Raw genomic sequence first — 14475 nt, 5'->3', positions numbered from 1 at the left:
GATTAACAAACATACATATAGCATATATACACACAACAGAACATCATGCTAGTGATTAACATTTCTTACAGTAGACAATCAGAGCTACATTTTTTTTTCTGTTTGCAGTTATACGTTTTATAAGGTAAATGTATACGGGTTTGGAAGCTTTCAGGGGAGAAACTGTTTATACATAGCTGTACCCTGACAAATTCTCTTGGTATGGATTAACCATTTTTTGAGTGGCATGAGCATAGCCAGTTACTTAGTGGGTTTTCATGAGTTTTTTGACTTGACTAAAGGAGGTGGTAGAAGTTATTTGGCTTGGTAGTGTGTTCCAGGTTTTGGCAATGGTGTTGGCAAAGAGGGACTTACCAGCTTTGTTTTTATGTTTGATGACAGTTATAAGGTTCTGGTTACTAGATCCTAAGGCTCTAGAGGGAATGTGGGGCTGAATTAGTTGCTGAAGTGCTGGAGTTATCTCAGGAAGGTAGTAGAGTTTGTGCGCTATAGAGAGTCAATTGAGTAGAAGTATATGAGGCAACTCAAGCGAGTTGAGTTGCTTAAGGGATAGACAGTGGTGGGACCTATATGAGGCTTCAGTAGCAACCTTGGCAATCTTGTAGCAAGATTCCATTTTATTTAGATCATTTTGGTGGAGATTGGTCAAGATGGGAGAGGCAGAGGAGGGTGGATAAAAGATGAGTCCTTGCGATGGTTACTTTGGTGCATTTTGAAATAAACTGTTTGTTCCTGTAGAGGAGACCAAGTTTTTTATTAACTTTCTTAATGGTTTGTGCTATGTGGATGTCAACCTCAGGTTATTTTCTATTTCTACACCTAGCAGTTTAGTGTGTGTGGTTGGACTGATTTGAATATTTTCTTTGGAGCTAATGGTGAAATTATTATTTAGGGGAGGAGCTCTGCCAGGGCTGAAAATAATTTGTTTTTTTTTTGGGATTAAGAAGAAGGTTGATGTTAGTGAACCAAGTTTTGGCGAGGGTGAAGTTATTTTGGGTAAGGGTTTGCAGTTCACTAAGGGTAGGGGTAGCACATATGAGGGTGGTATCATCTGCATATTGTAATTTTGAGGCAGTGGGAGATGATGAAGAGATCTGATTTGTAAATAGAGAGAACAGCAATGGGCCAAGGATGGATCCCTGAGGGACTCCTATGGTTACTGGTAACAGGGGGGACGATTGGTCCTGCCATAGGACTGCTTGCTGACGGGCAGATAAGTAGTTGTTGAACCATAATATAGAGGAGGGACTTATATTTAGGGTGGATAGGGTATTAAGAAGCAGTCTGTGGTTTACCATGTCAAAGGCTTTTGATAGGTCTAAGAATATGGAAGAAACAAATAGACCCTTATTTTTGTGGTGGTTAACTATGTTGGTGAATGATAGCAGTGCTGTTGTGGTGCTATGGGAAGGTCTAAAGCCATGCTGGGATATGGAGAGTAGGTTGTTATTCTGGAGGTACTGTATTAGTTGAGTATGAACAACTCTTTCTAATATTTTGGATAAAGGTGATAGGATTGCTATTGGGCAATAGTTGGCAAGCTCTAAGGAGTTGCCTCCTTTGTGCAATGGAATTATGATGCTTTCCATGAGGTGGGGACTTCTCATTCTGAGAGAGATCTGTTTATGAGAATAGAGACAGGATAGGCTATAGCTTCAGCTAAGATCTGAAGGAAGTCTGCTGGCAGCTTATCAGCTGCTAGAGTGGTTGGTTTAAGTTTACCAAGGAGTTTAGATACTGATTTGGTGGATACAGAGTGGAGGTGAAAACTGGGGCTATTGTTTTATATATTGGGGTGGATTGGGGTAGTTATTGGTGTGGGGCTGCTAGTACTATTTTGGGTATAGGCAAGGGTCTGGACTGTTTCGGTAAAGAATTTTTTAAACCAAGTAGGAATATTTTCATGGTTATTTGGAAGCACAGGGGTTGGAGTTGTGGACTTTCCTGGATGCAGTATACCATTTACTGAGGCCCAGAATTTTTGTGGGTTGTGAACGTGTTTTTCTTGCATGCTTGTATAGTAGCTGGATTTGTCTAGTTTGATTTGTTTTTTTGGCTTTGTTACGGAGCTCTACATAGTTTTGTCTCAGAGTAGTAGTTTTGGTTTTCTGATATTGAATCCAGGCCTTGTCCCTTTCTTTCATTATAGTTTTAGTATCTTTTCCTAGCCATGGGGCATAGTTAGATTTTATTCTAATGGTTCTAGGGGGTACATGATGGTTTAAGATTTTTATGAAGGTTGTATTAAAGTACTCAACGGCATCGTCTAGAAGCAGATGTTTTAGGAGGGTCAAGTTACAGATTTTTGGAGTATTGATGAGATCAGTAGCTATAAAGTTTTTTTTACTAACTACTCTGTGGATAGGTTGGTTGATGGTTTGGAATCTGTTCCTAATTAGGTAAGTTGGATGATGGCCACTTAGGGTATATGGAAAACAACCAGATTGCTGTGCAAGAGTGGGGTCAGATACCAGGGTCCAGTCTAAGATGGACTGGCATTTGGAAGTTTTGGCAATTCGAATGGGGGTGGTTATAGTTTGGGTAAACCTGTGGAGGTTTATGAAGGCAGAGGGGATATGGCTGGAGAAGTGAAGGCAGTCAATATTGAAGTCTTCTAATAGTATGGTTTCATGTGGAAGGGAGTTGGAAGTCCAATTAAGCAGGCTTTCCATTACATTGATGTTATTGCCCGGTGGCATATAGCCACCTGCAATAATTATATGTTTGTTGGAACTTATTTTTAATTTGGCAAGGATTAGTTCTACATCTTTGAATTCATGGGTATTGTAATCTAGTTGTTATAAGGCAAGATGATTTTGGAATAATATTGCAACACCTCCACCTTTTTTCTCTGATCTGTCTCTTCGGATAATGTTGTAACCCGGGGCAGTAATCTCATTATTGTGATGTTGTGGTTTGAGCCATGTTTCAGTTATCACAGCAATATCTGGCTTGTATAGAGCTAGTAGGGCATGAAGGTCATGAATTTTGTTAAGTATACTTCTTACATTAATGTTTAAGAAGAGGAGAATTGAGGTAGGTCTGTGGTGTAGGGGATTTAGCTGATTTAAGTTTGGGCTGATTGATGTTTTGGGTCCTGGATTGGGATGTATATCACCACTGCAAGTGAGTTTATGGAGTAGGTGTAGATAGAGTTTGGTCAATTTGTGAATTATTTTAGTTTGATTTTGAGAAGAGAGGGGGTTAGTTTTGATTTTCAGTTTAATGTGTGAGTAAGAGAAGGGTAGGGGGAGGTAAGGTCACATGGCGATATATGGACGTTTTTTAGTTTGGTGGTGTTGGCTGTGTAATCAGTTTGCAAGGGGATGGGGTGTGGTTATGAAGCTGAGTGTGGTAGGAGGACAGGATGGAAAGTAGGAGTAGGGTGAGGTAGGAGGACAGGATGGAAAGTAGGAGTAGGGTGAGGTAGGAGGACAGGATGGAAAGTAGGAGTAGGGTCAGGTAGGAGGACAGGATGGAATGTAGGAGTAGGGTGAGGTAGGAGGACAGGATGGAAAGTAGGAGTAGGGTGAGGTAGGAGGACTGGCTGGAATGTAGGAGTAGGGTGAAGATTATTAATGGGTAGAATGATGTTTTTAGTAGTTGGGTTGGATATGTGTAACCCATGTTATCTAGTTTCAGAAAAAAATGTGTTACATTAAAGGGTACTATCTATGAATGAGTGAAATTGGTGTTGTATTAAGAGGTGCAGTATTAGGTATATGTGGGAGTTTGTTGTTAAGAGGGGTAAGAGATTTGAAGTGACAGGTGGATGAGAGTGTAAGACTTGCTAATGGGAGTTGACTGTAGCTACAAGTTGAAGTGATGTTAGGGACTTAGGAGCTATGTAAGCATCAGGTAATGCTGGGTATACGGCTACAGAAAAGTGATGGAGAGTATGGCCATTGCAAGAGCCATTGTTTTATGTGTTAGGGAGCTGCAGTATGGCCAAGAAGTATTGGTCAGGTAATTGGTATCCTCTAGTTAAGACAGGGTAGCAGAGATAGTGAGTTAGTAAATACGGGGGGGGGGGGTACTTGCTACTTTATCTGTAATGATGTTCTTGACTATGGATATGGTATATTGTCAATTTATTTGGTCTACGTTCAGATATGTGTATTTACTTTCGTTAAAATATTAATTATAGGTAATATTTAATGGTTATAGGATGGTGTGTATAGAGAGGTGGTGGAGGAGGTAGGGAATCTATGTTGGAGGCAGGAAGTAGGCTAGAGTGTTTGTGAGGAACAGGAAGGGGAGGAGTGTTTGGGTAAGAGGAAACAGGTGGTTAGGTATAAAGGAAATGATATGGGTGGGTGGGAATGGAGGTGGGAGGTGAGCAAAGTGAGCCCGAACGTAGTGAGGGAAAACGGAGCGGGGCTGCACCCACAACAACTGTAAAAAACAATCAATACCTTAACATACAACAAATTATCAACAGTGAAACGGATGAAAGGCGTGGGAGTGGGCTAAGAGAAAGAAGGAGCTTTCACAAAGACCCCACCATGAACAACTGGCATACACTCCAGTGCTTTCAGACATGTACCCCTTCTCCCCATACATAGATACACACACACACACACACACACACACACACACACACACACACACACACACACACACACACACACACACACACACACACACACATGCATGCACACACTTTCAGAGATGTACCCCTTCTCCCATTTGTACAGCAAGCACACACAGAAAGGCTTACCTCTGCACACATGCATAAGCTCCCTCTCCTCACACAGACAGACAAACATACACACACATGCACACACATGCACACACTTTCAGGCATACAAAATAAAATAGAATGCTATAGTGACTCCCACCTAAAGCAAGCTTTCAGTAGGATAAGTAGTCATTGTAATAGAGACTGCAAGCTGTGCCAACTCAGAAGTCTTTTTTAAAATTCTATGTTGCATTACATTCCTTGTTTTTGAGACTTTAAGACTGTTAAAATTCCAGAATTTTCACACACACACGCACACACACACAATCTATATACAACCAATCCCTCTGACACATCACACCCTCCTGCACAACACATACCACACTCTTCTAATCACTGACATGACAACCCCTACCTTTGCACACTCAGTCACATCACACCATGCTTTTCTCCACTAATACAAAACACACATATGCACACATGCAGACCATAATCTTTTCATCATTCACAGCAACTAACGACCTCCCATTCAACAAAAAACACATTCAATCATTCACTTGAGACACTACCTGCACAGCACTCACCAAGCATACTGATCTACAAACACACAGCAAATACATTGACAACCTCCATCCAAGGACACACATCTCTCTGCTAGACTCAGCATCTTTCTTATGTAGTACCAATTGCTTATTGCTGAAGAGAGATAACGTGACATACTGCAGTCATGCCCCCTTCACGCACACCTTCTTAACTGATATACCAAAAAGTTTTCATTTTGGTTAAAGCACCCTTGCTATTTCCAGAATACATGCTTATGACCTTTAGGTATCATACAAGGAACGCTTCAGTGACTCTAATTATAGCATTGGTAATGGTAATGGTAGCATTAAGTTTTGCCACCAGTGACCCTCAGGTAAAGGGCAAAAAAAATAAGCCACTTGGTCAGATAAGGCTTCAGTTGTATATCTGGCCTTTGTTATTTCTGGATTCACTGACTCACTAAGGATGCCCAACTTAGTCTGGCTTATTTCATTCATTTCCTTGAACTAACTTTGATTTTGAACCCTCTGGGTGCTGTGTCGAATAACTAGCAATGACACTTCTATTTTAAGATCAACAATTATCTCACTGCATATTTCTCAAGTCTAATTGATTTTCATTTTTATTTTTATGCAGCACTTCCACCTAACTTGACTCAGCGATTATTTTCCCATGAAAACACTACAAAACAAATATAATGGAGATGACAAGTGCACCCCTTTCTTCAACAACCACAAGAGTGGCACCTGGTTTCACAAATAAAGCCTTGGAAACAGCTGATATTGTGGTTTTAGTACTGTACTTTATATTCGTCCTAGCTGTTGGACTCTGGGTAAGAAGAAGTTATTATGTCAATTTAGCTAAATGATTATGTCCTGTTAACTAAATAGAAAGCCCTGTGATATGTTTTTAGTGCTGTTTAGATTAGATCACTAATGGAGAGGCATATGCATTGTTCTCATCTTATGTTTAATTTCAGGAAACTGTCCAGCTAGAAACCAGATAATGGACTTATACTTGTTAAAAATAAAATTCTTCAGTAGTAACTGCTAATTTATGGATGGGAAAGAGATACTGCTAAGAATTTTTAGTTCAGAGCAAAACCACACATTTCTTGGTACACAACTTAATACTGTTATAACAATGGAATGTCAAAATGAACATTAGGTTATAGTTTGATTTATTTCTTTACTTCTTGTTGCCTGCCTTGACCTACTAGGCCTGTGTTCTGTTTTCGGGGGGGGGGGGGTGGCACCCTCACTTTCTTTTGTATAGATAGTTTTGAGTTTATTAAAGACCCATAAAGTCATTCATTCTTTCATTCATTAATGTTGTGAGACAGAATGGGGTAGTAAGGAGTAGCTAGGGATGGAGATTTCACCTTACTAATTGCCATTTAGTGCCAAACGATGGGAAGATATGCCAGTGACACATAGGACTCACAGATTCATGGATATAATACATTAATGGATTGTTTCAGTTATTCAAAACTTTTAATTTTATCTATCTTTTGTTGACCAGGTTAGTCCCACTAGGGTATTGGCTTCCTTTCAGGGAAGACGTGAAGTGATATTTATACTCCTAGGGAAAATTTAGCCAGGACATACGGGAACTTCCCCCACACTTTTCAATAGGTGCTGTTTTACATCCTCCTGAGCTACCATCAACGGAAGCAGATGGGACATGAATTTAATGTCTCATTTGAAGAGACCCCCTTATGCTGCACTGCAGTGATAGTAATGAATTCTACCTCGTGTAGGAATAGAACCCACAGCCTTCTGTACCAAAGGTGAGTGTGCTACCTGTTGCACCAATGACACTGCATTTACAAATTATTTTTTTTCACATTCCCTGGATTATTTCTATTTACTCCACCTGAAATAAGACCCATGCATTGATATCTAAATAAATAGTAAGGATATTAGGGTGATCTAGAACTCAAGAAACATGTTTTCATTTGTCCTGCCATAGAGGTAGTATGTGATCTATAAAAGGGCATAGATATTAACCTAGCAGTATGGCAGTTGGTTCTACAACATGTGTCAGGTCATAAGGATGCCAACTTTCAATCTCTTCCAGCCAGTGCTTCACATTTTGGGCAGTCGTCCATTTTTCACTTGCAAAAAACTTATAACATGAAGTTAATTCTTGAACATCCAACTGTTGATCCTCCATCTTCACTTACAGCTCCTGGCACTTATAAATGTAGCAAGTGCAAGCAATGCCACTATATAAGCAACATATCATGCATTCGTTTTTTCTTCAGACCTAGATGTACAAGCAAAAAGGCGATATGACTGTGACTCTAGGAGTGCGGCTTATTTCGCGACATGTGCATCATGTCTAAGTTTTTATATTGGCAAGACCATCAGAAGACAACCAAAGAGAATCTATGAACACATTCTTGCCATCAGAAAAAAATTATGATACTAACACTTTAGTTAAGTACGCCTTGACATGTTTAGACTTCAAAAAGTTTTCTTTTTTGTATTAGATTCAGTTAACTATGACAATTTCTCTGGGAACTTTAAAATCCTTTTAGAATGCTGTGAATCATTGTGGCAGATTACATTTAGAGACAATAAAACACCTGTCCTCAATGACTCTGTCAACATCAAGTGTTTTATTTTTGTTCAGAAGCTTTAACTATTTTAATTCAACATTTATATGATTTTTCTATTTAAATTATTCAGCACAGGAACCAAGTGTTATTTGAATTGTAAGTATAGTTACTTTGTTGCACGTTTCAGCACTGTTTCTTTAAGAGAACTCCTTCTTTTAATTGGAATTTTATTGGTTGTTCCTCAGTCATGTGATTTTTTGGCACCATTTTAAAACATCTTAGTGTATTTCATGTTTTAGATTCTGAGGAAGTTCTTTGTCTTTGTATTAATTAAAAAAAAAAGCGCTTCAATATAAAACAGGATTGAGATTCTTTTCAAGTGGGCTTTCCAATAGAATAGTTCTTTTATTTTATTTTTTTATTGACCAGGTTAGTCCTCCTAGGCTAGTAACCTCTTTTTAGGGGAGACTCCAGGTGCTATTTATACTACTAGGGGAAATTTGGCCAGTGCATAAGGTAGGTTTCCCTATTCTTTTCAATCGGTATCACGGGATCTTTACATCCACTTGAGCTGCCTCTGACTCAAGCAGATACAACCGTACTTTAAGATCTCACCCAAAGAACGACTCACTCAGGAATGCAGCACCCCCTTAAGCTTTCCCACCCTTGTCAGAGGAATTAACTTGTTATTTTATTTTATTTTGCATTTATTTACCAGGAAATTCTGTCTGGGTGACAAACAGCCCCTTTTCAGTAGAGGCCCCAGGAGAAAAATTAAAAAGTTACAAAAATTAGAAAAATGTGTTCAGCTCAGTTAATATGTTCAGAGAACAGTAATTGCTTCAAATACTATACAGTGACACAGTGAGACATTGTAAAGACTACATTACATAATTCTAAAAGACAGACAAACACTAAACCAGTAACCAACCAGATCAAAAGCGTGGCCAATGGCAAGCATTGCAGTATAAAATTCCAATGTTCACAACTCCAGGTAGTTCATGAGTCCACAAAGAGCCACAACAGTTCAAGAAAACAGTCCAAATCATATCCAAGTGAAAGAAAACTTTAATATGTAACACAACAACCACAACTTAGTGATTTTGTCCTTAATAACATCCGAGGCTTCATCAGAATAAACCAGCCAGATACTGTTATCATTTAAAGGGGCCTCAACCAATCATCGACCAGCTAAGATGAATACATACAGATAAGAGGACTTTTAAACATAAATACCCTGATTACACAATAAAATTACTCAATGCATAATAAAACTGATTAATAACAATTTCAGTTTAGTAAGCTGAAAATTATATTAAAATTCAGTCAATGTATAGTAAAAACATTTCTAAAATATTGATAGGAAATCTCTCATATTAAAGGAAAATATATGGGTGATTACATAATTCTACTCTGAGAATTATAATAATGATTCATTACAAAACATTTACATCATGAAACAATGAAGTAGTAAAGAAAGAAAATAAGAAAGCACTTTCTACGTTGTATGCTTGATGGCATATGCTTTAATTGCAGAAATGTGTGCAGTATTTTAGAGGAGCCATATAGTATACTAGAGGGTAGTTTTAGGGGGAGAAAAAGAAAGAGAAGAAATAATAGTAGGTGAGTTTACAAGGACTAGTATGTAAGAGTATAAAGGTGAGATGAAACCTATGTAAATTTGGAGGAGCTGTAAGGAAAACTGAATATGTTAATACAAGATAGAAGTCAGGAGAGAGTATAGTATTGTATAGTGACTACAGATGCATGAGTTGTCTTACAGGCTATACTGGAATGTTGAGTGTTTGTTGGGATATTTAAATGTGGATAGGGAGCAGTGTGGATGGTAAGAGCTTGACCAGGGATACACACATGTGCAGAGCCATGTGTTAATGAGGTCTTTTTGGGTTCTGATGTAAAAGTGCTTCGGTTATTTGCCTCAGGAGCTGTAGGATACTGTTCCAATTTTTAGAGATGCAGTTGGAGTAAAGAAAGTATCCTGCTTTGTTGTTCGATTTGGGTATAGTGAGTAGAGTCAGTGGACCACCGAGCTCTATTTGTGGAGTATATCTGGATGTTATGTAGTTTTGGGTAATTTTCTGGGTGACTGATTATTTTATAACTTGTTAATTGTGAGTGTGTGAGAGCCTGGGGAAGTTCTAGACAGTTTAATTGCATTAGAGCAATGCACTGGTGAGATCGGGTTCCTATCGTGAAATTGAACGTTGAGAATGCCGAATACCGGAAGGCCGAACTTAGTAGTTCGAAGGGTGAGAATGTTGAAGCTGCGGAAACCCGAATTCTTTCCCAGGGAAAGAATTTAGTTGGCCATTTCTGCAGCTTCAGCATTTTCGGAACGGGTCAAGTTATGTGTATGAATGGGTAGTGACGGACTTTAGGGTTAGGGCGCTGGTCAGGTAAGTGTGCGATAGTGATGGATTTTAGGGTTAGGGCTGGGTTAAGCATAGTGCATAGATAGTGGTGTATGTTAGGTTTAATGTAGGTTTTGAAGGTGTTTGTTGTGATTGTGTTATGTGTGTGTTTTTCGGAACAGCAAATTCCCTGGGAAAAAAATCGTTGCTTTGAAGGTTCGATGTTGTCCGAATTCAATCTTCCAAGTTCGAACTTATGGTGTTCGACATTTTGGAAGTTCAATTTCATGACAGAGACCCATGAGATCTATATGGGGGACTTGCTGAGAATTTGGCCACCTTGTTATTGCATTGCTCAAGCACTGAGGCTTGAGGAGAGCTAAGATTGGCAAATACAGGGATGACATAGAGTAGGGTTGGTAATGGACAGACTGTTACAATTTTTATTCTTGCCATGTCAGTGAGGAAGAGTTTTATCCTGTAAAGTGATCCTGATTTCTGAAGAGTTTTATTTTTTTGGTTGCCAGCATAATGTATTGATCAAATCTCAGGTGTTCATCTATGGTAATATCTAACAGCTTGGTACAGAGCACTAGTTCTGGGTCTTTTCCTTTGGGGTAATTCTGAAGATTTCTGTAGCTATAGTCCTTTGTTTGTGGGAAAATAGCATTAATTTAGTTTTTGTCAAGTTTCAGAGGAGCTGTGAGCTGTCAAGCCAGCATTCAATGTCAAGCCAGCATTCAATATCCGAGAAAGCCTGTTGGGTTATATATTGCAGGGATGATATAGTTTTGGATGAACAGACTAAGGTGGAATCATCAGTGTATTGTACAGCAGAGGTGAGATTTGATGCAGTGTGTAGGTTGTTCATAAATAGATTAAATAGTAGTGGGCTGAGTATGGAACCCTAGGGACAACAACTGAATTTAATGGAAAGGAGAAAAAGTCGTTTTGACATTTTACAGATGGCTGCCTGCAGATAGGTAACTATGGAACAAGTGAAGTGTAGGCTGAGTTAAGCCAAAAGAAGAAAGTTTATTTAGAAGCTTTTGAGGGTAGACTATATTGAACATAGCGAAGACCAGGTTTCCATCATTTCTAGTTTGGTTTACTAGAGTAAAGAAATTAAAAAAGGCTGAAGTGGTGCTATGGTGAAGCTGCAGGTTGTGCGGGTTTGAGAGAAATGATTATTGTCAGTAATGAATCTTAGCGGTTGGGCACTTTTCTAGGATTTTCGATAATAGGGATAATATAGCTATGGACTTATAGCCTGAGACTTCAGAAGATGGCCCTTCCATAAGCAGAGGTATGCTATATTACTTTTTCCATAGCTCAGGGATGTAGTTTTCTGACAGAACAGTTTATAAGAATGGACACTGGGTAATCAATAACATCAGCAGAGATCTTGAGGTACTCTGGTGGTAGTTTGGCAAGACCTAAAGTAGTGTGTTTTAAGTTGGAAAAGTGTTCCTTTATAGTGGAGATTGGTATTGGTTTGAATGAGAAAGTATAGATATGGGTATTATATTGAGAGTGGATGATAAGGGGGGCATTTTCTATATTTTTAACCAGTGACGTTATTGTTTGGATAAAGTGGTTACTGGATTTGTGCATTTAATTGAGCACTTCAACACGCATCTAATTACTTTAGATCATGTGCCAATAACATGTAGGATAAAATGTAGTGTAATGAAGCAAAAATGAGACACTGGTGTTAAAAAGAGAAGAATTTAAGGAATCGGTAGTAGAAATTATTCAAGAGTTATTAGGGAACATAGAAATTTCTTCAGAATTAATAGCTAGTGTGTGGGATAAAATAAAAGCAGAGTTTAAAAATAGGATAGAAATAAAAGAAAAAGAGATATGAATAAGAAGTAATGGGAAGTATTTAGAAGGGGTGACAAATGTTAAAGTATTGCAGAATAAGGGGAATCTCACAAAACAAGAAGAGGTACAGCTACAGAGTGCTAAAGAGAAAATAAGGGAGTATCTGGGGAATACACACGCATTTATCAAGATTGCTTTGAAGCAGCTGTTTTTGACAACAACTCCAGAGCATAAAATCTTTTAGCACATTGATTTGGGCAACAGAAAGTAGCAAAGGTTGTTGCCAAGCTTAGGGAGCCTATAACAAGAAAAATAACCAGAGATCCTGCAGAAGTATTAGATGCATTTTGGGAATTTTATGATAATTTGTATAAAGCAGAGAAATGTGGAAATCAAGATTTATGGAAGATGTAATTATGCCAAGGTTAGACGTAGATGAGGCTCAATAATTAACAGTTAGTATAGGAGGAGATGAGATAAAATGGTGACGTATAACCAATCTGTAGGGAATTCTCCAGGAACAGATGGTATTCCTGTGGGAGTTTGGAAGCTAGGAGGGAAAAAAGTAAAAAACATCTGAAAAGTTTTGTCTAACAGCATTTCAAAAAGAGTACAAGCACCGATATCCAGGAAGAAAGCTGTGGCGGTTGTAATACTGAAAGATGTTAAAGACCCATGAGACCCAGCTTCAAATAGGCCCATTTCAGTTTTAAACCATGATTATAAAGTGTTTCTGTTTGTAATAGCTAAAAGAATGCCAGTGGTGTTCTAGTTTTGTGGAGGGGAGGCAAACATTTGACAACATTAATCGAACAATGATGATCAAGAGTGAAGCAGAATCTTAGAAAATTCAACTATTAGGAAGTCTTGAACAAGTGAAAGCATTTGACAGAGTAAGCTGAGATTTCATGAGTACGGCTGTGGAAACATTTGCATTTCCTGGTGCAATAATAAGGTTAATTAAGAGGATATATGGGATCAGAGGCAAAACTTAAAGTGTGAAGGTTCCTCTCTGCCAAGTTGCTTGAACAGAGGAACAAGGTAGGGGTGTTTTCTTTCCCCTTTATTACTTGTTTTATATTTACAGTCTTAGGTAAAGAAAATAAGGGACTCAGAAATTCAAGGATATAATTGGTATGGTAATCAAGAAAAGTTGCCTTTATTTGCAGACAATATTATTTTGCACCTGATTAAACCAGAAAAGGACATCTTAGTGTTGTGAGACATTTTGAGACAATTTCAAATCTTTTTAGGATCTAAAATTAATGAAGATAAAACAAAGGTTATAGCTATAAACTATGTACCACACATGAATTGGTCCAGTAATACCCATATTTATGGGGACACAATAAAATTAAGTATTTAGGAGTATGGATTAAAAAAGGATTCTGCTAAGGATATGTGGGAAGAGACTAAACAAAAGATGATACAAAAACTGAGAAACTGGAAGTTGTTCATGGATATGGATAACAAGATAAAAGCAGTGAAAATGTTTTAGACCTTTTAGTTCTATATATAGATCAGGCATGTTTTTTTCAACCAGAGGAGATGTTGTGGATAATAATAATTAATAAAAGGTTAAAGGAATTTATCTGGGATGAAAGAGGGCAAGGGTCAAGTGGGATAAGTTGATCCTTCCAATTTTAGATGCAGATCCTTAAGGAGAATTACAACAGTCATACAGAATATAACATCCACAAAGTAGCAGAAAGTATTCCAAGAACTAAACCAACATGAGAATGGAGAAAAGAGATTATGCTGATAGGGATGACTGCAATTAGGAGTATAGAGAAAATGCTAGAGGCAGTGGTTTTTACTGGAGCAAACTGGCAAAGAAACCAAGGTATTGATAACAAATAACTGATAGAGAAACATAGAATTGGAAGGGGTCAAGAAAACATTTGGACTGCAGGCTAGAGACTGGCTTATCTAGCATGGATTGATATCAGAGTATAGGCAAAGACAAAGGGATAGGGGTATCCTAAGTGAAAGACCTGATCTGGTAGAGTTTTTAGTTGAATCTGGAACAAAACCTACTGTTAAAAAGGAATAATTAGTAAGGCATGTAACATATTTCATGATAAATATAGGAACCAATCAGAGGAGGTTAGAAAAGTTTGAGATGAGATATTGGACAAGCAAGTCACAAGGAAACAATGGGAGGACATATGTATGGCTTCCAAATATGCAACAAAGTGTAGAAGATTTAGGATTTTTGCTTGAAAGTGTTTGCATAGGTATTTCTACACCCCAAGCAGACTCTAAAGAAATCTTAGTTAGGTAGATGCCAAATGTTGGAGATGTAATGGGGAAAAAAGAGATAACTGGGCTAATACGTTCTGGAAGTGTAATGAGTTGCCAGATTTAAAAAAAATCCATGTAGAGTATTCTGTCAAAAATATTGGGTAAGCAAATGGGTGTAACTACGGAAATTATTTTTTTAGCTGAGTTACAAGATTTGAATTGCATGAACATAGTAAGGCCTTGTT

General features: G+C 38.1%; 1 protein-coding gene across 1 annotated transcript in view; it reads left to right on the top strand.

The window, feature by feature from the left end:
* SLC5A11 (solute carrier family 5 member 11) overlaps positions 1 to 14475 on the top strand; it is a 717678-nt gene that overhangs the window by 97866 nt on the left and 605337 nt on the right. The window contains exon 2 of the mRNA XM_044089092.1: positions 5861 to 6056. Coding sequence (XP_043945027.1) covers positions 5922 to 6056 — 135 coding nt within the window. The 5' untranslated portion in view covers positions 5861 to 5921. The remainder of the gene's footprint in view (positions 1 to 5860; positions 6057 to 14475) is intronic.

The sequence above is a fragment of the Protopterus annectens genome, chromosome 12.part0 (assembly GCF_019279795.1).
Source record: "Protopterus annectens isolate FY-2018-M chromosome 12.part0, PAN1.0, whole genome shotgun sequence".
NCBI classification, from domain to species: domain Eukaryota; kingdom Metazoa; phylum Chordata; order Ceratodontiformes; family Protopteridae; genus Protopterus; species Protopterus annectens.
Note: the sequence above shows the minus strand (reverse complement) of the source record. Positions and strands in the feature narration are given on the sequence as shown.